General features: G+C 51.2%; 1 protein-coding gene across 5 annotated transcripts; it reads right to left on the bottom strand.

The window, feature by feature from the left end:
- Positions 1 to 1,445: 1,445 nt before the first annotated feature.
- On the bottom strand, positions 1,446 to 26,269 carry Gltp (glycolipid transfer protein). Of its 5 annotated transcripts, XM_078038930.1 has the most exons (6): positions 22,088 to 22,291; positions 21,178 to 21,263; positions 8,980 to 9,038; positions 7,712 to 7,845; positions 4,521 to 4,671; positions 1,446 to 2,610 (listed from the first exon to the last, which is right to left on the bottom strand). In XM_078038930.1, the coding sequence occupies exons 1-6, from the start codon at positions 22,105 to 22,107 to the stop codon at positions 2,428 to 2,430; spliced, it is 633 nt and encodes a 210-aa protein (XP_077895056.1). In that variant the 5' UTR covers positions 22,108 to 22,291; the 3' UTR covers positions 1,446 to 2,427. The 5 variants fall into 5 exon arrangements, with proteins under 5 accessions (XP_077895056.1, XP_005340175.1, XP_077895059.1 ...); XM_005340118.5 differs by lacking the exons at positions 21,178 to 21,263; positions 22,088 to 22,291 and adding an exon at positions 26,007 to 26,265; XM_078038933.1 differs by lacking the exons at positions 21,178 to 21,263; positions 22,088 to 22,291 and adding an exon at positions 19,067 to 19,611.
- Between the last annotated feature and the right edge of the window lie 1,565 nt (positions 26,270 to 27,834).

Raw genomic sequence — 27,834 nt, 5'->3', positions numbered from 1 at the left:
CGGTGATCTGGAATAGATATGTCCCCACAGGTTCCCCACACCTGCTGGGTCACCCTGGGCCCGTCCCTGCCCCTGGAGCAGAACCACAGCATCAGGGAGTTCATTTTCCTCTTCGGATGAGTGGATGGGTTCCGGGTGCCCACAGCCCAGGAGGAAGTGAAGTGGGGGGCCTGGGCGGCTCTGGGCTCTGTGTTCTTTCTTCCAGCCTGGGCAGGACTCAGTTCCGCTTTGACAAGGATAAAATGGGATAAAATGTCTTTGTCTCTGAGGTCCAAACCCCAGATGCTCCCAGAGACTCAGTGAGTGACAGGCATGAAGGAGGTGACCCTCCTGTGAACAAAGTGCCCTCCCCCTGCATTGTGTGATATATTAGGGATACGAAGAAAAGAGAGACAGAATCATTTTAATTTGCTAGTGCAACTTTGAATCTCTAGGAAACCCAAAGGGAGAAACCCTAAAAGCCATCAGGGCAGAGGAAAAGAGTAGCCTGCCTAGGATCAGCCTTGAAGGCAGGATTGTCAGGGTCAAGCTCAGGGTCAAGGCAGGGCGTGCTGCCTGCTGTGGGCAAAGTCTCTGCGGATGTCTTGGAGTGTCCCCTCCCTCTCCCCTGTGTGGAGGTCTCTTGCAAGCTGGACTCAGCAACCTGCCTGTCGGGGCGTGGCCCTCTCATCTGCCCTGGGCTCCCTCTAGGGCAGACCTTCTGCATCACTAGTTGACCTACTGGCCCATCCTGCCCACTCGGCCATCAGCTCTGTAGGAAATGATACTTCCTACTTCATCAGCATCAGCCGGTGATAGAGTGCCAGTAACCACTGGCCACCGGGTTGGTGAAGCACAGAGACAGGTGGGGTCTGAGTCCAACTGGAAAGCGAGCCCCCAGGCCCTGCTCTGCCTCCCCAAGGGGACCTCTTCTCTCAGCTCCTGCCAGGAAGGCTGGTTCTTCAAAGGAGGCTAGGGTCTAGGGTCGGGAGGACAGCTCAGTGGTAGAGTGCTTACCTAGCAAGCGTGGGCCCTGGGTTCGAGCTTCAGCACCACAAAAGAAAGAAAAAAGAAACCCAAGATTTTTATGTGAAATCCCTGTTTTTCAATGTGTCAACAAGTTCCATTTTTTAAAAAACCACGGAAGACAGTAAACAGGTCCTTGGCAGGATTTGGTAGCAGGGTCCCCAGTTGTAATCTCTGATGCAGAAAATGAATGAACCACAGATTGCTGAGTGTAGTGGCGCATGCCTGTCATCCCAGAGGCTTGGGAGGCTGAGGCAGGAGGGTCCTGGGTTCGAAGCCAGCTTCAGCAACTTAACAAGGTCCCTAAGCAACTTAGCAAGACCCTGTCTCTAAATAAAAATAAAAAGGGCTGGGGATGTGGCTCAGTGGTTAAGCGACCCTGGGTTCAATCCCTGGTACTAAACAAATAAACAACAACAAAAACTGAAACAACACACAGATGTGATTCCAAAATAGACATTTGTTTATTAAGGATCATTTAGTTTCTGCATATAAATCACCAGTTGTTCCTCATTGGGTTTTTAAACACATACCACTTGTTCTGGGGTTGCTTTGTTTGCCCCCACTTTAAAAACCAGAGTTCTTTTTAGCGCCAAAAAGGACAGTTAAGGCAGCAGGGCGTTTCCTGGGTCTCATGGGCTGGAGGGCTCCCATCTCCCCCTCCAGAAATTCATGTGGTAGGTAGTTTCTCAGGTTGGAAAACCTGTCCCTGAAGAAAATAATCGTGCAGAAGAATGCAGATACAGGCATCTGTGGTCAAGTGTGTGCCCAACAGCTTGAAAAGAAACACCCTTTTGGTCATCAAAGACTTGCTGGTTGGTTTCCGTACTTAAAAAAAAAAACCCAAAAAAACCCAAAACTGTCTGGTGGAAAGAAGCCAGTCAGAGAGCAGGGTTCCTAGTGACGTGCTGTGAGGTCGCTGGACACACCACACAGGACACACACCAGTTTGCTTTTTCAAACAACGTAGTAGGGACCCTGCATAATTCCCTATCAACTCTTCACGGTCCTTAAAATACCCATAGCTTGGTTCAGCGACATCCTCCAAGGACACCTGCTTCTCTATAAAGCCAGGCATCCACCCTTGCCCAGGAGCTGTGCTCCTGGTGGGGAAAGAACCAAAAACCAAAAACCCTAGGACTTGACTGATTAGAACGGTTAATGGGTTTTTTCACACTGACGCAGGGGTCCAGTGAGTCTACCTGCGGTGAAATCCAGAGATTTGGAAGGAGGATCATGACTTATTGCTTCATTAGAATAGACCCCCCCCCCAAAAAAAAATGACTTTTAAAAGCAGGGCCGACGCCTGCAGGCCCCAGCTGGGCTGGGGGGCTCTGGGGACGCAGAGGGCCCGGCTTGATTCACAGTGATGGGGTGGCTGGTGGTGGGTGGCACTGGCCAGTGGCCATGGGCGGGCGCCGCCTACACCTTGTAGTTGAGCTCGGCGTTCATCTTGGTGTACATCTCGTAGATGACGTCGATGGTGGCCGTGTAGTTGACCAGGAAGAGGCGGATCTTCTCCAGGCACTCCTCCTCTGTCACGTTCTGCCCCTTGGACAGGGCCTTCAGGAAGTCTGACTTGTAGGGCGCGGCGTACAGCGCGGCCTTGAGTGGGCGAGAGGGGCACCGGGTTAGTGGGCACAGCCGGGACCCCAGGCCCGCGCTGAGATCTGGTCGGGCTTCCCCAGGTCCATGCGGGGCAGGGTCTGTGCTGTCCGTGGTGTTAGGAGGGAAAGGAAAAGGGAGGTGTGTTTTCCCTTCTACCCCCATGAGGGACAGCAGGAAGGACACCAACTAGGGGGACAGACAGACAGACCTGGACGCACACTCCAGCTTGTGCCGCCGACTAGCTGTGAGCCTTGAGCAAGTTACTTAGCCTCTCTGAGCCTCAGTTTCCTTGTCTGTAAAGTGGGGATAATAATGGCATCCACCTGAGTCACTTCCGTCAAGATGAGGGAGATCATGCCAAGTGCTCGGCAAAGCTCCAGGCACAGGGGCTGGCACCGGGCACACGTGAGCTTGGGGGGTGGCATGCTCTGGAAAAGGGGAACGGCTTCTTGGGAAGCCCACTGAGCGGGCACAGGCTGCTAATCCAGGCTGCAGTCTTTCTTTTGTCCTCAGCGGGTGACACTACCCCAAATTTTAGGACTCAGAAAGTGCACTTGAAAAGCACTGAGAAGCCAGGAGCAGTGGCACACGCCTGTGATCCCAGTGACTCGGGAGGCTGAGGCAGGAGGATCCTGAGTTCAAGGCCAGCCTCAGCAACTTAGCAAGGCCCTAAGCAACTTAGCAAGACCCTGTCTCAATGTAAAAAATTTTAAAAGGGTCAGGGATATAGCCGAGCGTGGAGCAGCCCTGGGTTCAATCCCCAATACGAGAGAAATTAAAAAAAAATAAAAAATAAAAAATATGAGGATACTGAAGCTCCAGGACTCCCAGCCCCATTTTCTTTGTTTTTAAGAGCTGCCTGGCTGTGTGGCCTAGGTTGGCCTCAGACTCCTGGGCTCAAGTGATCTTCTGGCTTAGCCTCCTGAGTGGCTGGGAATGCGAGTGTGAGCCACCACACCAGTCCCCACTCCTGCACCGTGGGCCAGGACTTGACTTATGGGAGCACCACCGACCTCGCCTGTGGGCTAGGGTGAGAGCAGCCCCTGTGTCCTGGAGCACCGGGGGCTGCGGTCACAGGCAGCTCCCTGAGCCAGGCATGCAGGCCACTTGTCCTCTGTGGGGACAAGGCACTGAGGGGAGGGTGGTCTCTCAGGGTGCCCCTGGGAACAGGCCCTGTCCCAAGCCATGCCAGGGGGGCTGTGCCAGAGGTGACATTTCCTGCCCTGTGACTGGCCCTTCCTGCCTGGACCTGGCCTGGCTCCTGACCCAACTGCTCTCAGCATGTGCCTCACGGGACGAGACTGGCCACCACACCCTGGTTTTGTGGCAGTTGAAGTGGGGCAGGAAGCTAGCCACGGCAGGCTGCAAGGCCTCGCGGAGTGAGACCGAGGGTCAGCAAGAGGCAGGTGGCCAGCAGCAGCCTGCGGGGGACATTCCCCCAGTGGGCATCTCTGCCTGGTAACACCAGGGACCCTCCGCTAGCCAGGCTGGCGCTGGAGCTCTGGTTCCAGGAGCCCTGTCAACATCACCCCAACGCAGGCCACCAAGAACCCCGGGGGCCAGTGTCCTTCCAGCAGATGCCTCAGTGGGGACAGGGGCTGTTGTTCCCCCCTTTCCAGGGTTGGGAATCCAGATGGAATCTGGGGGGCTGTGAGGCCAGCCCACCCGCAGTCCTCAGGGGCTCTGTTGAGGTTCCCCAGTCAGGCCGCTCAGGCACGGCACCTGCAAATGCCACTCCCCAGGGCCATGAGCAGGACTGGCCAAGTGGGCTGGAAGGGACCCTCAGTGCAGCAGCTTGCCCCAGAGAGGACACCCCAAGGGGCAAGCGCAGGCCCCCAGGGGAAGCCTGGGGGGTGGAGCTGCAGCGGGTGGCCCTCCCGGCTCCCCAGCCCTGGAGGGTGGCTCACCTGGAAGATCTTCTGCACAATCCAGCCGTGGTACTTCTTGAGGGCCATCTCGTAGGCCTTGGTGGCATTGACACGGATGAGGTTGGGGTGGTTCTCGTCCCGCTCGCCATCACAGATGCTCTGGAGGAAGACCTGGATGAAGCGAAGGCCTCTGTGGCCCAGAGAGGGTGGCTCTTTAGGACCCGTGTCCACAGCCAGCGCTCCCTGCCATGGTGGGGCTTCTGCCTCTGAATTATGCACCTCCGTGAGCCACGTGTTCATGGGGCACTGCCCTGGGCCATGCCTCACTCCTACCATGAGGACGTGGCTGCCAGGCGCAGCCCGATCCCTCTGGAGCACCATGCCCGGCTGTGAGACCCCCACGGTGGGGTCTGGGCCTGCCCTCTCTGTGTCCATGTCCATGTGACCTCTCACAGGTTGGCACATGCCAGGCAGCTGTCAGGGTGTGAGGGTGAAGTGCTGGCCCTCAGAGGGAACATGACAGGGGGCTGCAGAGCCCAGCTCCCGCCCCCGGGCTCACTTCTACCTTGATGCCCCTGGGACCCTTCTGAACCTGCCACACTGCACCACAGCTGCCCGCCCCCTGCTCCCGTCACGTCTGTGTGATTCACTGGCCCCAACAGACCCTCCTCAGAGCCAGGAGAAGGGGGTTCCAGTCCTTTAGTGTCATCTCCTGCCCTGCACCCCATCCCCCAGGAGGCTGAGTGGGGCGCCATTAGCCACTTCACAGAGAGCTCTGAGGTTCCTCCTAAAGGCTCCCAAGCCAGGACCCTCCCAGCCTGCGTCCCCCCCAGCTGTGCTCCTGCCTCTGCTGCCCCTCACTGTGACAGTAGGTCCCCAGATGGGCCACTCCACTCCCTCCCTGCAGGGTGGTGGGGGTCAGCTAGAGTGCAGGGCCCTCACAGGGCAGGAGTGCTGGGTTTGGGCACCAAAGAGACCCTCACTCCTTACCCTTGAGGTGAGGCGGACCCTCCATGTTTAGCCCAGAGCCCACCAGGGATCGGCCTGGAGCCTGGAGCTGAGGATGGCTCGGCTGTGGCCTGCCCTGGACAGCAGTTGCTCTGGAGCCCTGGGTCCCCCTCCCCTGGCAATGAGGATGGTGTCCCCTGAAGCCTCCCTGACCCACTGTGACTGCTCCTGCCCCCGGTGGCTCCTCAAGACCCGCCCCCTAGGCTTGTGTTCCTACCCAATCTGGTCTGGGCTTCCCAGGCTCTGGCCTCACCCACCCCGAGGCCTGTGTCCCAGGCTTCCCTCAGCAAGGCTGTGCCCTCCTCCGTGGGACCCTCCTGCCCAGCCTGGGACACTCCATGTGGCTCCGTCCTCCAGGAAGCACCCCCTGCCCTGTCTCTGATACTCTGCTGCTCAGATCTGCCCACCACTGACTCCCCCAGACAGCGATGCCAAAGGAGGCCGCAGAACGCACCTGGTTCACCCCCTTGGCCTGCTGGTGACCACCAGTGCCCCTTGGCCTGGCCTAGCTCACATCTAACAATTGGGACATCTCCTCCAGCTGCTCCTCCCCAGAAACCACAGCACCTGCGAGGTGGATGGACCCGAGTCTCTAGTGACCAAGGCAGGCAGCTTGGCAAGGACACTTCCTAAAATGTGCTGTAGGGTGCTGACTGCAGACCTGCAGACCTGCAGACCTGCTCCTGCCCAGCTTCACCCTCCCGCTGCATTTCACCAAGATGACGGTGTGATGGGGCTGGGGGTGGCCGGAGGGCTCCAGGGGACCAGTGGAGAGAATGGGGCAGGCTCCCTCCCAGCTCTTGGTCCAGCCTCCAAGGGAGGGCAACTGGGGACACCTGTGGGGCCAGGAATGGGCCTCTGGCCTCCTAGCCACTGCTGGTACTGCACAGGTACAGGAGAATTCTGGAGCTGGTCGAGACCCAGAGGGTTCAAAGCACAGTGTCTGCGGGCCCCGGTCCAGAGGATGCCCACGTGCAAATCAGACAGAAATCCTTCTCCTCAAGGCTGTTGTTTCTCGTGAGTGTGGTGGTGAACACCGGGATCCCAGCGACTCAGGAGGCTGGAGCAGGATGATCACAAGTCCCAGGCCAGCCTGGACAGCTTGTTTTTAGTACTGGGAACAGGACCCAGGGGTGCTTAAACTCTAAGTGACGTTTCTGGCCCTTTAAATTTTTTATTTTTTTAATTTTCAGACAGGGTCTCACTAAGTTGCTTAGGACCTTGCTAAGTTGCTGAGGCTGGCTTTGAACTTGTGATCCTCTTGCCTCAGCCTCCTGAGTTACTAGAATCACAGGTGCATGCCACTGTGCCCCAGCTAGCCTGGGCAACCTAACAAGCCCCCGTATCAAAACAACAACAACAAAAGGTGGGGGGGAGGGGGTAGAGCTCAGTGGTGGAGCACCCTGGGTTTAATCCCTAGGACATCCCCCGCCACACATACACGGCTGTTATTTCTGTCATGAAACTAATATAGAAACCTACCTTGTGCATTATGTGACCAACCCTGAACAGGACACCTCTGTGTGGTGCACAATCTGTGCAACTATGCTTGGAAGACCTGGGTGTGCAACTTGGCCTCCAGATGTCCCTGGAGCCTCCTCTGCGACACAGGGAGACAGCACACCTAACTCACAGACTATGAAACTCAACCCGAGTAGGAAGAGCTTAGTCCAGCGCCCAGGATGGAACAGACGCTTGCTCTTCTGTTCTAGGGACTAGAACAAGGATGTGTCACCACTGGAATAGGCTCTGGCCCTTAGGAGGCTTTTTCTTGGCCATTAATAAGCATCACACGGGCTGGGACTGGGGCTCAGCAGTAGAGCGCTTGCTTAGCATGTGTGAGGCCCTGGGTTTGATCCTTAGCACCACATAAAAATAAATAAATAAAATAAAGGTACTATGTCCAACTACAACTAAAAATTAAAATGTAAAAAAAAAAATTTTAAAAAAAAGTCTTTCTGGGCTGGGGATGTGGCTCAAGCGGTAGCGCGCTCGCCTGGCATGCGTGCGGCCCGGGTTCGATCCTCAGCACCACATACAAACAAAGATGTTGTGTCCGCCAAGAGCTAAAAAATAAATATTAAAAAATTTAAAAAAAAAAGTCTTTCAACTTAAAAAAAATAAGCATCCCACTAGAAGGGAATGTGGACCCCATGCGGGCATGGCAGGGCTTCCCCCCTGCACAGGACCAAGCCCTGGGCCCACCTCTGCCCCGCCATCACCTTTTCAGCCACATCAGTGCCAGCGTGGCCCCCACTTTGGGCCATTCTGCTCCATACATTTCCTTCTCCACCTCCAGGATGTTCTGCAGGGTCCGGAACTTGGCTGGGTCGGTGTCGTACACGGCTTTGATTTTCTGAAATGGAACACATGGGGTTTTCCGCTTGGAAAAGCTGCTCACAGCCAGCTGTGCTGCGGCTGGGAGGAGTGGCTGTGGGAGCAGCAGGACTCCAGCACCAACTCCCCTGGGCGCTCCCGCCTGCTGTGTGCGGTCTGCATTCCAGGCAGAGTCTCATGTGGTCCAGTGGCAACCCTGAAGTTCATCAGTATCCCAATCTGCAGATGAGGACACTGAGGCTCAGAGAGGGCCAGTGACATGCCCAAGGCCACACAGTATGCAGGTGGAGCAGGCCCCAGCTTGCCTGGCGCTAGAGTCCTGGAGCTGAGGATAGCTCCTCCAACCACCACTGACCGTGCCCCAGACACCAGGTGCTTCAAGTTTCGCTTCTGTGAGAGAGTAGACATGGGCTCGTAGGATTCTGAACTGGAGCCAGGTTGGGCTGGGTGGGAATCCCAGCTCTGCCACTTTCTTTTATTTTTTGGTACCAGGGATTGAGCCCAGGGGCACTTACCCACTGAGCCACACCCCCAGCCCTTTCTTATATTTTATTTAGAGTCAGGGTCTCGCTGAGTTGCTTAGAGTCTTGCTATGTTGCTGAGGCTGGCTTTGAACTCATGATCCTCCTGCCTCAGCCTCCCAAGCTGCTGGAATTGCAGATGTGCACTATCACGCCCAGCTGTCGCTTTCTAAGTGACCTTGAGTGAGCCTTTGACTCCTAATCCTCAGCTTCCTCATAGTCAGAAGTCCTCAAAGGGCCACTGGTTCACGTGGTAAGCCCCAAGGCTGTGTGGGCCCTGAGTGGACCCTCGAGGGGAGGGGGTCTGTAGCTGGGGGATGGCACCGGAAGGCCCAGGGCCAGGGGAGGAGAGAGCTGGGCCAGTGCCACCTGTGGACTTTGGCATTGACTTGTTTGGTGGAGGGGGCAATATCCTCCTGCCTGAGCCCTGCCCAGCTGCCGCTAGGTGGCGCTATTACAGAGGAGGACCAGGAACCTCAGGCTCCAGCGCATGATCTTGGGGCCAAGCCTGTCTTCCATGACAGCCTGTCCCTGGGCTGGGGAGCCTGCAGCTGGGAGCAGGGTGCTGGCGAGGGGAGCAGGGTTAGATTACTGTGGGTGCTGTAGCTGCAGCTGCCAGGCCAAGTACATACCGTGATGTTGCCACTTATGTCTGCCTTGATGGGTGTAAACACGGGGGACCCAAGGCAATCTGGGGGGAAAAACGACAAGAGAGATTTAGATTCCCAACAGGGTGATGTCCAGGACCGCTGTGGGCCACAGAGGAGTGGACGTCTGAGGAGAGGCCACCGTGTTTAGGGGCAGGCAGAGTTGTTCACAGGAATCAGAGGTGTTCTTGGACAAGTCTATCTGGGGAGTCCTGGGACCAGGTAAGACCAGGTCACGAGAGCAGGACTTTTCAGAGCCTTTAAATGGAGGCTGAAGGGCTCAGAAGCGCATCCTTCATCCACCCCACTCTGCCTCGCCCAGCACCTCCCACTAGAACTTTCTGCCATCCAGGCCCCTGCACTGTCCAGCGTGGCACCCACGTGACTTGGGCTTGACTCAGCCCTGCACCTATAGGGGGTGGGGCACATCCCCTCAGCTTTCTGAGCCCACATTTCCAGTCTAGCAGGTGACACAACAGAGCCCAGGGACTCGATGACTGAAGTACCCGATGCACACTTTGTCCCCCTAGAAGCGCCCTGTGCTTCACAGCAGGCTTCTGGCTCTTCCTGGCAGAGCCTGGCCCAACAGTGAGCCCGCCAAGCTCATGGAACCCAGACCTACAAACTGCCCCTTGGGAAACGTGAGACGCCTGCTGCCTGCCTCCCTTCCACCCCCTGTCCCCTGGTAGGCTGTCCCAGGGCCAGGGCCAGGACACAGGTCAAAGAGCCGTAGGGAGGACCCGTGGGCCCGCAGGTTCTTCACCACAAGGCTCAACACAGACCTTGCCCTTGGGCCTGACGCAGGCAGCTGCCTGTCCTCTCCACCTATCACCAGGCTGACACAAAGCCGGGGACCAAGGCCCCCCGAGCAGCACAGAGGTGGGTGCCAAACTGTGGGCAGGACCCTCAATATAGGCACCGGGTGGGGCTGGGGAAAGTACTTCTGCAGGCCAATTCCAGCCAAGGTGACCCAGCACACCTGGCTGGCCATCTGGAATGTTCTAATTGCACCGGATGCTTTAAATGCTTTAAATGAAACACCCTGTCATGAGGGCTAGGGGTGCTGGAATTGTCACCCGGCCACTCCTCAGCTGAGCACATCCCCTCGCCTCTGTGTTTCTCCGTCTCCTAGTGCGTCAAAGGGGGCGACTACAGTGCTTATTTCATAGGGTTGTCATAGGAATTAAAAATAGTGCGTCAACTGGGACAGGGCTCAGTGGTAGAACCCATGCTTGGCATGTGCAAGGCCCTGGGGTTCCATCCTTAGCATGAATGTGCATGTCTGAGCCGTGTCACATACTACATATATGTAAATAAATAACACATCAAACACCCTGAGGGCTCCATGAGGTGAACCCTGGATAAATGGGCTTTAATCATTTTCATGACTTCACATCATCATTACCAGAGTCAGGATCCTTAGTCCAGGGGCAAAGCTGCCCACCAAGGGCCAGCCAGCACCTCCCCTAGGTGGCCACATCAGAAGGTGGAATTCTCAGTGACAGAATGCTTGCCTATCCCGTGGAAAGCCCGAGTTCCATCCCCAGCACTGCGAACAAACAAGACACAGGACAGGGACTGCTCAGGTGCTGTGCTGGGGGTTCAGGCCACCCAGATGGCCTGCCAAGGGCTCTAGTGCAGTAACCGCTCCATCCCACCCTTTGTCCCTGCCTGAAGCACCACTGAACTAGTCCTGGGTCATGCAATCTGTTAGTCCCAGGAGACGCTCCCTCCTTAACAATGAGAGAGAGCCGGGATTTTCTTTCCTCTGCTAGTGAATCTTGATAGTGCGGCCAGGAATCACCAATTCCAACTCGCATGCCTGTCATCCTAGCAGCTCGGGAGACTGAGGTAGGAGGATTGCAAGTTCAAAGTCATCCTCAGCCACTCAGGGAGGCCCTCAGTAACTCAGTGAGAGCCTGTCTTTTTTTTTTTTAAAGAGAGAGAGAGAGAGAATTTTAATATTTATTTTTTAGTTCTCGGCGGACACAACATCTCTGTTTTGCATGTGGTGCTGAGTGTTGAACCTGGGCCGCACTCATGCCAGGCAATCGCGCTACCGCTTGAGCCACATCCCCAGCCCGAGAGCCTGTCTTGATATAAAAAATCAGTTGTCCAAAGATTTGCAGGGGACTCATGGTTGGCTGGAGGAATGCACAGACAGATGCAGCAAATTATGGTAGAACCTAGGGCTGGGGATGTAGCTCAGGGGCAGAGCCCTTGTCTAACATGCTCAAGGCCCTGGGTTCAATCCCAAGTACCATAAATAATAAATAAAATCTAAAATTGTGACAGAATCTAGGTGGTAAGTGTATGAATATTCACTGTGAAATTCTTTCACCTTTGCTGGATGCTTGAAATTTTTCATAGAAAATATTGGAAATGAAGATCAGGTTTGGGGCTTTCTGCTCAAAGTCACACTTCTTTCTTCTATATTTTTCTTACAAGTGCCTTTCACCATCCAGCGATCATAGTTACAGCTTCAATGCTTTGCTTACCGGCTGTCTTGCCCACCATACGGAGCTCTGAGAGGGCGGGCACCAGATTGCCTGCTGGGCCTGGCACCCAGCTCAGTCAGTGACCCCACCAGGTGTGTGGATGATGTCTGTGCAGTGACCGAGGGAAGGACTGTGGGAAACGTGGAACCTAACAGGCTATTCCCTGTGAGGCACCTTAGACCCCCCAACAGAGATGGAGAAGGACTAATGAGGGTGGGGACCTCAGTTTCCCTGCCTGTAACAGGAGGACCTTGCAGGACATCCCAGACGCTCTGAGGAGGCAGCATTCCTAGGTCAAGCCAGTGCTCAGAGCCCGGCTGTGATTGCTGACACTGCCCCAAGGGGGTGGCTTCTTAGCTATTCTCAATGACTCAGGTTGCTCCACGTTAGATGCAGGAAAAAAAAATGTTCTCAGCATCCTGGTCTTTGAAAAATGGCTTTGGTGCCCTTCTGGTGGCCCTGCCCTGATGGCGGGGAGAAAGGCTTTTTGTCTGGGGTTCTCCTGACAGTGCGCTCCGAGGGTCACGGGGCGCTGTGGTCAGCAGGAGCCGGGACCTGACAGTAGGCCTTATTGTGTGGTGGCGGGGCCCAGGACCAGGGCTGCTCAGCTGTGGGGGAAGGACGGCCGTGCTGAAGGGCACTTCTGAGGCTGGGGACCCGCAGAGGCAGAGAGGGGGTTGAGACAGACTTCAGCAGAGAAGGGGGGGAGGTAGGGGCTGGGAATGGGACCTCAGCATCCACAGGAAGAGGCCATGCACAGAGGGGACCGTGGGCAGGAGGGGCTCCCCTGCACGTCTCCAGCTCCGCGGTCTCCACGCATGCGCAATGTGCAATGGCCGCCACAAGCATCCCTACGTGGCTTCTGGTGATCAGAAGACAGGGACTGGTGCCCTACAGCCAGCCAGTCAAGGGCTCAAAACCTGACTCTGGTGTGGCTTTGGCCAAATGACTTGACCCTCTGGGCTCCGCCCTTCACTTCCTATCGCCCAGAAGTGCTGCCCAAATGGCACCAAGCCCAGAGAAGCCACACAGGAGCACCAGGAATTCGGACCCATTACAGAGCCAAGGCTGCTTCCAGTACACCCTCATCTTTCTTTCTAGAGTGTTCCCATCTACTTGTGTAAAAAGTGAAAAAGAAAAGAAACTCTCACAGACATCAGAGGAGGGCTTAATTCCCAAGCAGCAGTGGCCTTTTGGACAGGTTGAACTTGGTGCTGCTCAGACAGAGAAGGGCACACTTCTAGCGCGTCCTGCAGCCTTACCTTTCCAACAGAAAGCAGCCTGCCACAAAATGACCTTTCTCGTTTTACCAGTTTTTAAGTTACCCTAAACTTGTTTTAATCGTTGTTAGCAAACAGGCTCTTTAAAACGTCACCAGAACCTGTCTGCCTGGAGGGAGGGAGGGAGGGAGGGAGGGGGCTGGAATGGTTTTCTAGTTCATCATCCTACCTGGGGCGGCGGGTGGGGAGGTCATAACCAGCCAGGTATGATCCCACCATCTTATTTCGTGGAACCAGCTCAGATGGGCACAGATTCCAATACAGTAAAGATGGGATTATTGGCAACACCTGGCCCCTGCTTTTTGGTGGACATATTTTTTCCTCCTAAGCATGCTACTTAATGCTGAAGGTGTAAGGAAAAGACCAATAAATTTGATTATAAAATAAAGACTATGAGGCAGGGGGAATCCTAACACTAATCAAAGCCAGACAGTAAACCGGGTTGGGAGGTAGCATCTGTGTAACAGATAGAACAGATAAAAAGCCATTATTCCTAGTGTGCAAAGCGGTCTTACAAATTCATAAGGAAAAAAAATATAGAACAATGAGTAATTCACAGAAGAAATGAAAAATATGCTTAATCTCAATAATAAAAAGAAAATTAAAACAGGGTAGTATTTTTCATCTACCAATTTTTTTTTTTTTTTTTTGGTACTGGGTCTTTAATCCAAGGGCACTTTACTGCTAAGTTACATCCCTAGTCTTTTTATTTTGAGAGAGAGTTGCTAAGGGCCTCTAAGTTGCTTAGGGCCTCGATACATCACCAAGGCTGGCCTCGAACTTTCAATCCTCCTGCATCAGCCTCCTGAGTTGCTGGAAAGACAGGCATGTGGCATGGTGCCTGGCTCATCTACCAAATAACTTTATGAATGTACCAACCTTCTCTGTTCACCTGTTCTGGATGGAATTTGTCAAAATATAACACAAATGTCCCTGCTTTCATATAATAGTGTTTGCAACTTTCTTTTTCTATTTTTTCTTCCTTTCTCTTTTCTTTTTTTGGTATTAGGGATTGAACCCAGGGGCGTTTAACCACTGAGCCACATCCCCAGTCCTTCAGATGTTTTGAGACAGGGTCTTGGTAAGTTGCTTAGGGCCCAAGTTTGCTGAGGCTGGTTTTGAACTTGGGATTCTCCTGCCTCAGGAGCTTGGGATTTCCTGGGTATCTGGGATTTTTCGGCCTGCACCATGGCACCCAGCCTCATCGGGTACTTTTAAAACCTTCTCCTGATGGTTGGGGGCTATTCCACCTGCTCTGTGTGCAGCACTTCTATTCTGATAGATACTTGAAAGACAAGTAGCCCACAGTGTCAGAATCACCTGCAGAATAGGAGACACACCCAGGAATCCAGGGGAAGGACTTGTGCATGATGTCCAGGACTACTCTGGCTGCCCAGGGGCCATTCAGGGCCTCCTGCCTGGGTCTCTGCCACAGTTCAGATGGGTGACACTGCCCAGAAAGCAGAATTCCCCATAAGCTAACAGTTACTAAATGCCACCTGGAATCAGACTCATTTCCTTTTTTTCTAGCCTCGGCAGGGTTGGAAAGCACAGTTCTTGTGCTCTGAGCGAGGCCACAGTGCAGCTGCGGGTCCAGCCCTCTGGCAGAGCGCTTGCCTAGCACATTTGAAGCCCTGGGTTCCTGCCCTTGCAAAAACAAACCCACCGCCAGCACATATGTGGAAATTTCCATCCAAGCTGCCCACAGTGTCTTCCTCTTTTATAACAGGTGAGACCTCCTGTGGGGCAGCAAGGTGCCAGAGCTGCCTGGCCCTGGCCCACCCTCTCACTGGATGTCAGGAGTAATTTCCATTGAGAAACAGATGCACAGTTTTTGGTTTTTGAGATGCACCGTGTGACTCAGGACGGGAACACACCTAACCCCAACCCATAAATGCTTATTTCGAAAAAGAAGGAGCAAGAGGCCTGTGTCGCAATGCCCCTGGGTGTGGGAGGCTCCAATCCATACTCAGTTTTTTTTTTGTTTTTTTTTCCATAGCTGGATAATAAAGTTCAGTTGTTAAAGACACAGGGAGATTAACTTTACAGGCTCTGGGTTACAAGGATCATAATAGGAGGCTCTCAAATTCCAGCTGATGTGAATCATTTATCAATTTCAGGGTAGGGGTTGTCCAGGCTCAGGTCACAGTAAGGATAAGAACCCTGGAAATGTCCATGTTCCTAAAACTGGTTTGTGCTTGAATTTTACTGTTTAAAAACGTGTTTATAAAACCCTTCACAATATTGCTTTTAAAAGTCACCCCAGGTGGGGTTGGGGTTGGGGCTCAGTGGTAGAGCACTTGCCTCACACGTGTGAGGCACTGGGTTCGACTCTCAGCACCACACATAAATAAATGAATAAAATAAAGGTCCATCAACAACTAAAAATAAAATATTAAAAAAAAAGGCACCCCATGACATGCTAAATCTTTGTCCACAATGACTGACTTTTTTGGCAAAAACCAGCCATGAACTGGGAATGCAACTGGGAAAATCCCTTCTACTTGCTGTGTGGCTTGGCAGAAATTAGTTAACCTCTCTAAGACACAGTTCCCTCGTTTGTAAAACGAGGCTGACAATGACCTTACCTCACAGGGTTGTTGTGAGGTTTAAGTGAGTTTTTATAGTAAAGGGCTTAGCACAGTTTCTGGCACCCAGTAAATACTCAATAAAAACAAGATATTATTATTTATGCTTATTATTATACATTATGTCATCAGCTTCATCCTTCCCAAAGGTAAAGCTTCTCTTTAGGGAGGGAATCCAGAAAACAACGATTAAGAAATCAAGGAAGGCTGGGGGTGCGGCTCAGCGGGCACAGTACCTGTCTCATATGCACAAAGCCCTGGGCTCAACCCCCAGCACCACAAACAAACAAACAAACCAAAGGTGACATGGCTAGCGTTAAAGAGCTGGCCTAGCATGTCCCAAGCCCTGGGTTCAGTCCCCAGCACTGTATTAGAAAAAAAGGAAAGAGAGAAAGAGAAAGCAGAGGAGAAGGGAAGGGAAGGAGGAAGGGGAGACCGATTGACTGATAAGGAAGAAGTCGCCCAGTCATAAAATCATGACTTCAGGTGTATTCAGACCATTAAAAAGGGATTTCAGAAGGGACTGAAGAAGGAACTTGGAGGGACAACAAAGCAGAGAACAAATCACTTTAGCGGGGAAGTTTGAGTTGCCGCTATCTGCCTGGGCGGACAGGGAGGTTTTATAGGACCCTGGGGAGGGCTGTCCACAGTAAGGACTTTGAAATGCTCAGATACAGTTAACACTCCACCCAAAAAAGAAAAAAAGACCTTGATACAAGTAACACTGTAAGAATGTAACAAAAGGACTCCCCATCCATCCACCCAGGCCATTCCCAAGCTTAAACAATGGAACCCAAGCCATCATTTCCATTCTAATTAGCCCGTTGAAATAAGCACATTGTCTTGCGGGGCCAGGCCTCCTATCTGGTTCCTCCCCCACAAACACAGCAGACAGGGGATAGGCCCTGTTCTGCCCCAGAAGCCTTCCCCTAGCCTTCTGTGTCCTGAAACAGGGCTGGTCTCCCTGTCACAGGCTGGACCAGCTTCAAAGCCCCCAGGCCCCTTCTAGTGTCATCAAATCCCCTGCCTCTCTGAACCTGTTTCCTCTTCTGCAAAATGGTGCCAGTTCCTCATATTTCTTTTTCTTTTTTCCCTTCTCAGCTGTAGATAGACACAACACCTTTATTTTGTTGATTTATTTTTATGTGGTGCTGAAGATGGAACCAGGGCCTCACCCAAGCTAGGTGAGCGCTCTACCGCTGAGCCCCAACCCAGCCCTCCTCGTATTTCTTAAGGTCCTTGATCTTGGGAGCCCCTGGAAATAGGGGCCACACTGGCTGACCAGGGGTCCTGCAGTAGATGTTACCAAGCTCTTTTGTCATGCATTCTTCCCATTCCTTTTTAGCCTGACAACAGCTGGCCACCTACACTCTGCAGCGCTCTGCCACAGGCACTGCTAGGTCCCCACAGGGCCTGACTTCTGCCCCCAAGGGAGCCATCATGGGGCGGAGATGGGGCATAGGCTCTGCAGACCAGACTGGAAGACAGATTTCCTTCCTGCCTTTCTCTCGGTTCCCTCTAGCAGCAGAGGCTGGACCTTGGGCCTTGACCCCAAGGCCAGGCTTCCTGGAACACAGAAAGACCTAACCCCATCATCAAGGGACACAATAGGTGTGCACGGTTGGTCTGGTCTGCACGCTGCGCTGGCCTCCCCGTGTTGTGGAGGAGAATGCTGTAGAAATTCCCAGCATGGAGTGGCCAATGGCAGGCCTGAGCCCTGACAGCCGGTCACAAGACTCAGAGATGGCTCCTTTTTGGCAGATCCCTGTTTCCCAAGGGCTGTGTGGCAAGAGGTCCAGTTTCTAGGGTGACTGGCCTACCTGTGCAAAGAGGGGGTAGTCCAGGCCTTCAGCACCAACACCATCTGTGATGCCACCTCCATGGACCCCCTGGGGGGTCTCTGTTGTAGGCCGGTTGGGGGAACACTTGTGCCTGAACGCACAGTTTCAGTCCCACGAAACCAAGGTCAGGCTGGCTCAGCTGGATGTGAACGTCCACGTTTCTCTCCACTCAACTGTCCAGCGTGCTCAGGGCATGGATATCAAAGAAAAGTAGATTCAAAATGACTTTTCCCCTGAGCGCAAAAACAGCCACACAGAGGCTATTAGGTGGATTGACAGGAAAACATAACCGGGTCAGCGGCGGCTCCCTCCCGGCTTGCTGAGTGGACTCAGGCCAGGTAAGATCATGAGTGTGCACCACCAGCACCGTGTAGGTGCTCCTCAAGGTCCTGGAGCCTCACCAATCGCGCTCTTGCAAATGCACCTGCAGCCGATGCCAGGAGGCCAGAGGCAGTTCCTGAACTGTGCAAACCATCGCACAAAGTGTCTGCTTGACTTGGTCTCTCCGCAAGAGTCCCTCCCAGGCCACAGTCCACGTCGCCTTCCTCTAGAACCCAGCTAGTTCCTCTAGAACTCAACCACAACGGGCACTAACCTGCTGTACTGGGAAGGTGAATATGATTTCACCTGTCTGTCTTGGGCTATTCTATACAACAATAAAACTCAATGTATATTTACATTAACATAAAAAATAGCAAAACAGCTGGGCATGGTGGTGCACGCCTGTAATCCCAGAGGCTCAGAGGCTCAGGCAGTAGGATTGCAAGTTCAAAGCCAACCTCAGCAAAAGCAAGGCACTAAGCAACTCAGAGAGACCCTGCCTCTAAATAAAGTACAAAAAAGGGCTGGGGATGTGGCTCAGTGGCCGAGTGCCTTGAGTTCAATCCCTGGTATCCACCCCCCCCCCAAAAATAAAAACAAAAAACAAAGCATATCAGGGATGTAGTGGTGAACCTGAGTTCCAGAAGTGCTTATTGCAATAGGGGTAGCTTCTTAGAGGACAAGGGGTAATAAGGGGTTGCTTCCCAGGCAGGAAATGGTGCTGGGAAAACTGGAAATCCATATGCAGCAAAATAAAATTAAACCACTATTTCTCACTATGCACAAAACTCAACTCGAAGTGCATCAAGGAACTAGAATTAGACCAGAGACCCTGCACCTAATAGAAGAAAAAGCAGGTCCAAATCTTCATCGTGTCAGATTAGGTCCTGACTTCCTTAACCAGACTCCTAAAGCGCAAGAAATAAAATCAAGAATTGATAAATGGGATGGAGGGCCGGGGTGGTAGCTCAGTGGTAGAGCCTAGCATGTGTGAGGCCCCGGGTTTGATTCTCAGCACCACATATAAGTAAATAAAATAAAGGTCCATTGACAATTAAAAATATTTTTAAAAAATAAATAAAATAAATGGGATGGATTCAAACTAAAAAGCTTCTTCTCAGCAGAGGAGAACATCTTTACTACACGCACCTCAGAGAGAGCACTTAGTCTCCAGGATATATAATGAACTCAAAAAACTTAACACCAAAAAATAAATAAAAAATAATCCAATCAATAAATGGGCTAAGAAACTGTGAATAGACACTTCTCAGAAGATGATTAACAAATATACAAAAAAATGTTCAACTTCTCTAGCAATTAGAGAAATGCAAATCAAAACTACTCTAAAATTTCATCTTACTCTGGTCAGAATGGCAATTATCAAGAACACAGGTAGGGCTGGACGTAGCTCAGTTGGTGGAGTGCTTGCCTCGCATGCACAAGGCCCTGGGTTCAGTCCCCCGCACCACACACACACACACACACACAACGAATACAAACAATAACAACTGTTGGTGGGGATGTGGGGGAAAAGGTACACTCACACATTGCTGGTGGCACTGGCACTGCAGATTGGTGCAACCACTATGGAAAGCAGTTCAGAGATTCCATGTCCCAATTAAAGGAAAGCTGACCTGTTAGGGACTCCTTCCACAAAGGGACTTCCACACCTCCGCCATTCCTATTTGCATTCAAATAAACAGGAGTGGCAGACCCAGACAGACAGGCTGCCAGCCTCAGAGGAAATGCGCATATCTACTCTGGTTCCCAGGCCACTTGCCATGTGGCAAAATTACCATGGTGCCCGCAGAGCCCCGATTGCCACAGCAGCCAAGCACCTGGAGAGAAGCCAAGGCAGGCCTTGGCAAGAGCACTACGGGAGGAGTCAGGATCCAAGCCTGGTTATGCAGACGCTCCCTGGCTGTGTGGCCGTGGGCAAGTCACCTTGACTCTCTGGCTTAAGAGTTTGGGGGCAGTAAGTTTCTAGATTGCCACACACACATACCCCCCCAACCCATGAAGTAAGCATTGAACCAAAAATTATAGCAAACCAATCTCTTTGGGCTCACTCTACCACATACCTGTAGAGTTGGATTTTTTTTTTTTTAAAGAGAGAGTGAGAGAGGAGAGAGAGAGAGAGAGAATTTTTAATATTTATTTTTTAGTTTTTTAGTTCTCGGCGGACACAACATCTTTGTTGGTATGTGGTGCTGGGGATCGAACCTGGGCCGCACGCATGCCAGGCGAGCGCGCTACCGCTTGAGCCACATCCCCAGCCCCCTGGATTTTAAAAAAATTATATATATGTCAAATTGTTAATGAACCTTTATTTTATTCATTTATTTATTTGCAGTGCTGAGACTCCAACCCATTGCCTCACACACGCTAGGCAAATGCTCTACCCCTGAGCCACAACCCCAGCCCCTCTATGACTGAATTCTATGGACATCCAATTTAATTGTGCTAGGAGGCATTAATGAAGAAAAATCATGCCTAGAATTTGGATCTCACGAACTGAAATAATCCAATAATCTAATCAGTAAATAGGCAGATGGTTTACACAGATACTTCTTAAAAGAAAAAAGTACAAATGACTAACAAATATATGCAAAAAGGTTCAACATTCTTAGCAACGAGGGAAATGCACAATGCACGTCAACACTACCCTGAGATTCCGTCTCCCTCTGGTCAGGATGGCAGCCATCAAGAAAACAAACAACAAAGGCTGAAGAGGATGTGGGGGAAGGGAACACTCATACATTACTGGTGGGACTGCAAATCAGTACAACCACTTTGGAAAGCAATGTGGAGATTCCTGAAAAACTAGGAAAGGGGCCTCCAAATGACCCAGTGATGCCACTCTTTGGTATTTATCCCAAAGAACTAAACCAACATGCTAGAGCGATGCGTGTATCCCACCGCTTACAGAGGAGCAATTTACAACAGCCAAGTTATGAAACCAACCTAGGTGTCTGTCAGCAGACACATGGATGAAGAAAATGTGGTGTATACACACCACGGAGTTTTACTCAGCCATAAAGAGCAATGAAATTCTGTCATTTGAGGTCAATGGATGGAACTAGAGACCATCATGCTAAGTGAAATAAGCCAGACTCAGAAAGCCAAAGGTCAGATGTTTCCTCTCCTATGTGAAAGCTAGAGAGAGAGAGAGGAATAAAAAGGGGACATCATAAAAATATAAAGGAAACCAGTTATGACAAACAAAAATATTTCCAGGAGGGGAGGAAAAGACAAAATCTACCAAAGTGTGCTATGTCCATTTATGAACCCGCTGTAATGAATCCTGCTCCTGTGTGTGATTATAACACACTAATTTAAAATAATAATAGTAGACAGGAGACAGTAAGTAGAACAAAGGGATCAGGAAGAGGGAGGAGGGGAAGTACAGGAAGCCAAACAGATGAGACCGCTATGTGCACGTATGGACGTGGTATCATGAATCCCACTGTTATGTAGAGTTATAATGCACCAATAAAAATAGAAAAAAGAAATGGCATTATACACATCTAATGATACTTGGCTATAAAAGAATAAAAGAGGGGGAAAAAAAGAACAGAGAGTGGGGGAAATCTCTGCTCTTCCACCTCTGGTCTCTCCCCTAGATGGTGAGAGCAAATACGGTCATCTTCCTCACCAACTCTGATCTGGAGTGCTTGCTGGGGAGGATGCTGAGGCTGGGTGAAGTTCAGAGGAAGAGGGCTTGTCCGGAATGACACCAGACTGCAAGAAAAGAAAAAGAAAGATGCCAAGGCTTCGTCTGAGCTCAAAGGGGAAAACGGTATCATGATTGATTAATAATGTCTAGCATGAAGACAGGCTATAAAAGGGGTTATATATTTTAATTCAGTCACGTGTTTTAATTTAATCATGTGTTTTAATTTGGAAAGAGAATGGAAAAGCAGTTTCAGCAGAAATCTAGAAGAATGGGAATGGAACCAAAGGTATTCATTCAGCAAATGTGTTAGCTTGCCAAGTGCTGGCCCTGAGGAACTCAAGTCAAGAATGGGATGGCTTCTACGCGTCTGGGAGGTCAGGGAAGGCTTTCTGGGTGAACTGACCATGAGCCAGGTGACAGGTGGGCTAGGAGTGGAACTGTGCCCCGACAGAAGGACTGACAAGGGGAAAGCCCCAGAGACATCAGCACAGTGCCACTGTGGGCCTTAGGGAGCCACACCAAGGCTGCTAGGCAGGGAGCGACAAGACCAAATGGCATCAGTCTCCCCACCTCTGCCCTCCAAGTGTTAATGCTCTAGAACAACCACATGATTGACCTAAAAAATGAGAAAGTCAGCTTTGCAAACTGATCAGTTAGGTGAGATCTGATTACTGGGTCAAGGTAGAAGGTGGACAAATGGCTGGCCTCTAAGAGAATGTAGTAAAACTTGTACAACTCAAGAGATTTGAGCTAGAGATACGGAGGAAGAACAAGCCCAAAATGACGATGCTCTAAATCAGAGGAGCAGAGGCTGATCTGCAGCCCACACCCACTGAAGCAGAAAGAATCAGTATTCATCAAGCCCAAGCAATTGTGTCGTAAACCACACCTGGCAAAGACTGAAGGCATGTGGCTGCTCCAACAGGTTAAAGCCTCCCCACTCTTGGATGCAGCAATTTCACTTAGAAAAATGAGAATCAGGGCTGGGGTTGTGGCTCAGTGGCAGAGTGCTTGCCTGGCATGTGTGAGGCATTGGGTTCAATCTTCAGCACCACATAAAAATAAATAAATAAAAATTAAAGGTATTATGTCCATCTACACCTAAAAAAATCACACACACACACACACACACGATGAAAAACATCTTTTAACAGTTCTTAAGAACTGTGGAAAAGCATAACCCACAAAGATGTTCATTGCAGCATTGTTTACTAGATTAAAAAATATAAAACATGTGAATGTCCAATACTAAGGGATTGGTTGAATAAATCACGGCCACATGGAATCCTAAGCAGCTATGAAAAATGATGACTGACATGAAAAGATGGTCACGTTGTTTCATTAGATGTAAAAAATAGGTTATACATATTTTCAAAGATGAATGAGTCTGGAAGAAAAATACTCTAAAATGCCAGCAGTCTCTCTTTAAAAACCTTATTTCACATGGTACTACCATATGATCCAGCTATACCACTCCTAAGTATGTATCTTAAGGAATTAAAGTCATCAAACTATAGTGAGATAAGTTAATAGCAGCACAATTCACAATAGCCAAATGCGGAGCCAGCCGAGGTATCCATCAAAAGATGGATGGAAAGAGAAGCTCTGGTGTACATACACAATGGAGTTTTTGTTCAGCCATAAAGAAAAATAAAATTATGTCATTTGCAAGAAAATGGATGGAACTAGAGACCATTATGTTAAATGAAACAAGTCAATGTCAGGTCAAGGGCCATAGGTTTTCTCTCATATGTGGGAGCTAGAGAGGAATAAGGAAAAGAAAGGTAGAAGCAGATCTCATAAAAATTAAATCAGTAGAAGAAAGGGACCAGGGGGTGGGAGGTGGAGAGGGAGGGGTGAGTTCTGGGGAGTGATATTGATCAAATTATGTTATTACATGTGTGCGTGTATGAGTATGTAACAACAAATCCCATCAGTATGTGCAATTACAGTGCACCAAAAAAAAAAAAATGTGGGAAAAGAAAAAAAAAATCAACCCCTATTTCAGAAGGCTATGATAGGATAAACTAATCAACAAATGTCAGACATGATTTGTTTGTGCTCGATTTTCCTTCATTTAACAGATCTTCCTTGCAGAATTGAACACTTTTTAAAAACACAGTTTGGGGCCCTTTGTGGTTTACATCTGTATCTACAGTAACAGTTCTCCACCGGGGATGATTCTGGCTCCCTCCAGATAGTTTTGGTTGTCACAACTTCAGGGAGAGGTCTGGACATCTGCTCAACATCTCACAATGAACACAACAGCCCCACCACCACCTAGAATAATCTGGCCCCCAAAGTGGGCAGTGCCATGGTGGAAACACCCTGATTGGGAGGAAACCACACAGCAGTGTTGTTCAGACTCCTCACATCCACGGCTCTAGTCCTGCTCCATCTAAGATGGAGTACCACTCAGCTCATCCAGGTGGCCAGAGGCTCCCTGGATCTAGGCAAAGCCCGGCCTTAGGGCTGACAGCAGATCTCAACGGAACACTGAGCCCTGGAGAGGACCCTTCTGAGACCTGTGTCTTCAATCCACGTGAGAACGTTGGTCCCCAGAAGCAGCATAATAGTTCAGAATGGATTATCACTGCTTCTTCTTCAAGAGCACTAAACGCTATCCTCCTGGGTGGACAGTAAGCAGCTCTGGTGGGCACAGGGCCCTGTAGTGGTTAACACTTTGTGGGCAAAACCCACTGAAGCTTCTGTCTAAATGATGCTTCTGTCCACAGCTGTGGGGACAGCTAGAGTCACAACAAAGACAACAATCCTTTGAGACCAGGGAAAGGGAGGTACAGATGCTTTTCTGTCCTCCTTCAGCTGCCCCTTTCCTTCCAAACTAGCCAGACAATTGTATCCAAAAAAGGTGCCCCTACATGCAGAACCCACAGGTGTGCAACCTGTTGAATAGGAAGGAACAGGATCCTAGCCCACCTCACCATGCTGACATTTAGGGCTGGAACATTCCTTGTGGTGGGAACTGCTCTGTGCCCTGTAGGAGGTTCAACAGCACCCCTGTAGCACCCACAGCATCCAGTAACACTCCTGAGTTAAGACAGACAAAAATATTTCCAGACATTGCCAGATGTCCCCTCAGGGGAAAAATCATCCTCAAAATCTGGCTTAAACAGATTCTGAATCCTCCAAGGTAAGCTAGCTCTGACCTGCAAATATTCAGAGGACACAACTGTCACAAAAATAAACAACTCTTCAAGGCTCAAACCAGTTAGCTCCCAAGCCGCTGCCTGGAGATGCAGTATTACCTCAAGCTAAGAAACAGATAATAAGGAAGTTTTGACCATTCGACAGTACTAACTGAGCACCTATTATGTACCAGGTACTGTTCTGGGCACTGGGGACACGGCAGTGGATGTAAAAGACTGAGACTCTGCTCTCAGGTTGTTTACCCAGATCTGAGAATCAAAAAAGCCAGGCAAGTGCGCTGGCCCGATTAATTACCTGCTATGAGAAGGAACCAAAATTACTTCCAGGAACTTAGAGACACATAATTATTCCTCACACAAGGAGCAGTTTGGCCTCTGTGCTTTACAACACACCCTCACTTACTCCTCATGGCTAGCCTAGGAGATCGGCATCCTCATTTCACAGATGGGGATGCTGAAGTTCACAAGGCTAGGAGGAAACCCTGAATACAAATCTGCATAACCACCCCTGTGGGAAGTAGTGCCCACAATAAGCCCTGACCACCCATGGGGGCAAGGTAAGAGGCTGCCCTGGGTGCCAAATCTCTTCAGCCCAAATCAGTCTGAAGGTTTTGCCTCCTTGTGGATTTCAGCTGGACTCTGCCCTGGAGGCTGATATCTTCCTGTAAGGATACCAAGTGAATCAGCAGGGCAGGCACTGGGAGAGTCCCCATGGAAGAGAAGAAAGCAGAGGCTCGGGTTGCACCCTTTACTGAGAATGAAAGGCAAAGGGCAGGAGCAGTTGCTGTTAGCTTCTAGTTCCCGTTTTTCCATCCCGTGCTGGGGGAAGCGAGGGAAGGAGCGAGGGAAGGAATGAGGGTCTACAACTGGCTTAGGGACCACCTCCATCATGATATAAGGAAAAGGTTCTTCCTCTTTTAGGGCCCAAAATGAGGAAGGGATTTGTACCAAGCACCCTGAGTCTGACATCACCCCATAACCCAGCAACCACTTTCCCAGCCCTGTCCTGAATGGAGGAAACACTTTAGGTGTTTTCCCCTAGAAAAAGGCCCAAAGTTTTGAAACTCCATCTTCAAATTCCCCTCTCCCCCGCTCCCTGCCCTGCCCTGCCCCACCCTTGAAGGTGGGGTGGAGGTCTTTGGAATGGAAGAATTCTGAGGGAAAGGTGCACAGGTCCCACGAGGGAGAGGCTGAAGAGAGGGGATTATGCATTTTAAAGGGAGGAGTTGAGAACCATTCTACAGGGGAAGAAAGATGGGGGGAGAAACGAAGGGATTGTGGCCTGCAAGAGTAAAGGATGCATGGGGGCAGATGGAGGAGGGAGCCCACAGAGCAGAGGTGCCTGAGTTAGGGGTACCTGGGAAAGATGGACAGCTGAGGACAGGGAAGGGCTGAGATGCATCTGAAGGACAGGGAGGAATGTCGGGTGTCTGGGGTGCATGGGCAGAGATGGGGTCTGTGACATGTCAGGAGAGATGATTTAGGAGCAGTCTGGGAGAGGGAGAACTGGGGATGCTTGGAAGGAAAGGGGGTGACGGAGGTAGGAGACAGGACTCGGGATGCTCTGGGTATGCTCGGCGGCAAAGATTCAGGTGTGTCTGGGAGCGCTCTGGGCCAGCTCCCACCCTCACCCCGGCTCACCGAAGAAGGGCGGCAGGTGGGACACCGCCTCCAGGAAGGGCCCGGTCTCTATCTGCTTGTCCGCGGGCAGCGGCTTCAGCAGGTGCTCCGCCAGCAGCGCCATTTCGGGGTCGAGGCCCGCGGTGATGCCCCAGCCGGCGCCGCGGGCGTCCACGCCGCCCCCCGGGCCGCCGCCGTCAGCGCCGGGGCCGTCACTGCCGCCTGCCGCAGGCTCCGGGGACGCCAGCGTCGCCACTTCCGCCCGCGCCGCGCCCTCGTAGCCGAGCGCTCAGCGCCGCCCGCCGGCGGAGCGACTAAGCTGCCCGGCTCGCCGCCCCGCCCCTCCCACAAACGTCCAATCCGCGCTCGCCGCCGCGCCCGCCCGTCCAATCCGCGTTTGCCTCCGAGGAACTCCGGGCCGCCATTGGCCGGGAGGCGGGGCAGCAAGGAAGCGCGGGACTCACGGGTCCTGGTCCGCCCAGGTGAGCCGCTCCCAGGTGAGACTTTCCCAGGTGTGCCTCCCGCTAGGCTCCTCAATCCTGGCTGGCCGGCTCGGGCAGGGGCCTCGCTCACGATCCACCCACTTTCCTGGTCACAGTCCAAACCACAGCTAGTGCTCCTCAGGACCTCCTGCTTCTCCCCAAATAGGCCCGTCCTCCAAACAGCGGCCCATGACCTTGTGGGATACTCCTGGGGGTATGTGGTTCTTTTAAACTATTACCAGTGGAGAATCTTGACTGCTGGGTTCTTTTTTTTCAATGACTTTACACCTGTTGGATGATGCTAAGGTCACAAGCTACCTCCGCCCCTTCCCAACAGATTCCTGTCTCCTCAAATCCGGAGTCCAGTCTCATCTCAAAAGTCTGATGTTACCTGTTGGACTCAGCTCAGTTTATACCTTAACCTGATTAGGCGCTTTCCCCCTCAAACTAACATTGATCACCCAACAGCCCAAGGTCTATGCTTCTTAGAACCTGGGTCAGAAATCATCTCGACTGCAATCCACTAAGATGTTCCTGTCCTAAAACTCAATGCACACCTTATCCAAGAATCCCAACACACTGTTGTTGGATGAATTTATTCATTCAAGAAGAATTATTCATTGCACCCCTAACTATGTGTAATATACTGTAAAAGGGATTGAGGATAAATTGATGAACAATATATAAAAATCCCTGCCCTCTTGGAGTTGGCATTGTAGTTGGGGACACAGTACAATTCAATACGAAAGGGCTGGGGATGTGGCTCAAGCGGTAGTGCGCTCGCCTAGCGTGTGGGCGGCCCAGGTTCGATCCTCAGCACCACATACAAACGAAGATGTTGTGTCCGCGGAGAACTAAGAAAAAATAAATAAATGCTAAAATTCTCTCTCTCTCTGTCCCCCTCTCTCTCACTCTCTCTCTTAAAAAAAAAATCAATACGCAAATAAATAAGACAATTTCAGACACCAGTGAGTACAAGTGAAAAAAACAAAACGATGTGGAATAACAGGATGACTAAAGGGTACAGGCTGCGTTAGGACATAGGTCTGTAGGTGCAGTACCTCTGAAGAGGTGACATTTGAGCTGAGACCTAAAGGAGAAGTAGGAAGTAGCCAGGCCAAGCACCATGGGAGGTTTTGCATGAGCAAAAACCTTAAGGTGACAAAAGATCTTGGTGTGTACAATGGACCAGAGAGAACAGGGGAGGGGAGAGCCAGGGAGTAAGTAAGAGATGAGTAGAGTCATAGGAGTTGAGGTTAGGGAGGTGAACAGAGGCTGGGGAGTGGTGAAGATTTTGCATGTTGTGATAAGGGCCATAAGAAATCACTAGTGCCAGAAAAAAATATCTGTCCAATCTTATTAAATAT

The sequence above is a fragment of the Ictidomys tridecemlineatus genome, chromosome 2 (assembly GCF_052094955.1).
Source record: "Ictidomys tridecemlineatus isolate mIctTri1 chromosome 2, mIctTri1.hap1, whole genome shotgun sequence".
Classification (NCBI taxonomy): Eukaryota; Metazoa; Chordata; class Mammalia; order Rodentia; family Sciuridae; genus Ictidomys; species Ictidomys tridecemlineatus.
Note: the sequence above shows the minus strand (reverse complement) of the source record. Positions and strands in the feature narration are given on the sequence as shown.

What these genes read in the sequence shown, in the direction of transcription:
- Gltp (XM_078038930.1), bottom strand. Translation starts at nt 22,107, where the DNA reads ATGCCTTCAGTCTTTGCCAG. An exon ending in ATGCCTTCAGTCTTTGCCAG is followed by an intron (nt 21,264 to 22,087) that starts GTGTGGTTTACG and finishes CTTTTCTTGCAG; the next exon opens with TCTGGTGTCATTCCGGACAA. An exon ending in TTGTGCAGAAGATCTTCCAG is followed by an intron (nt 2,611 to 4,520) that starts GTGAGCCACCCT and finishes CGCCCACTCAAG; the next exon opens with GCCGCGCTGTACGCCGCGCC.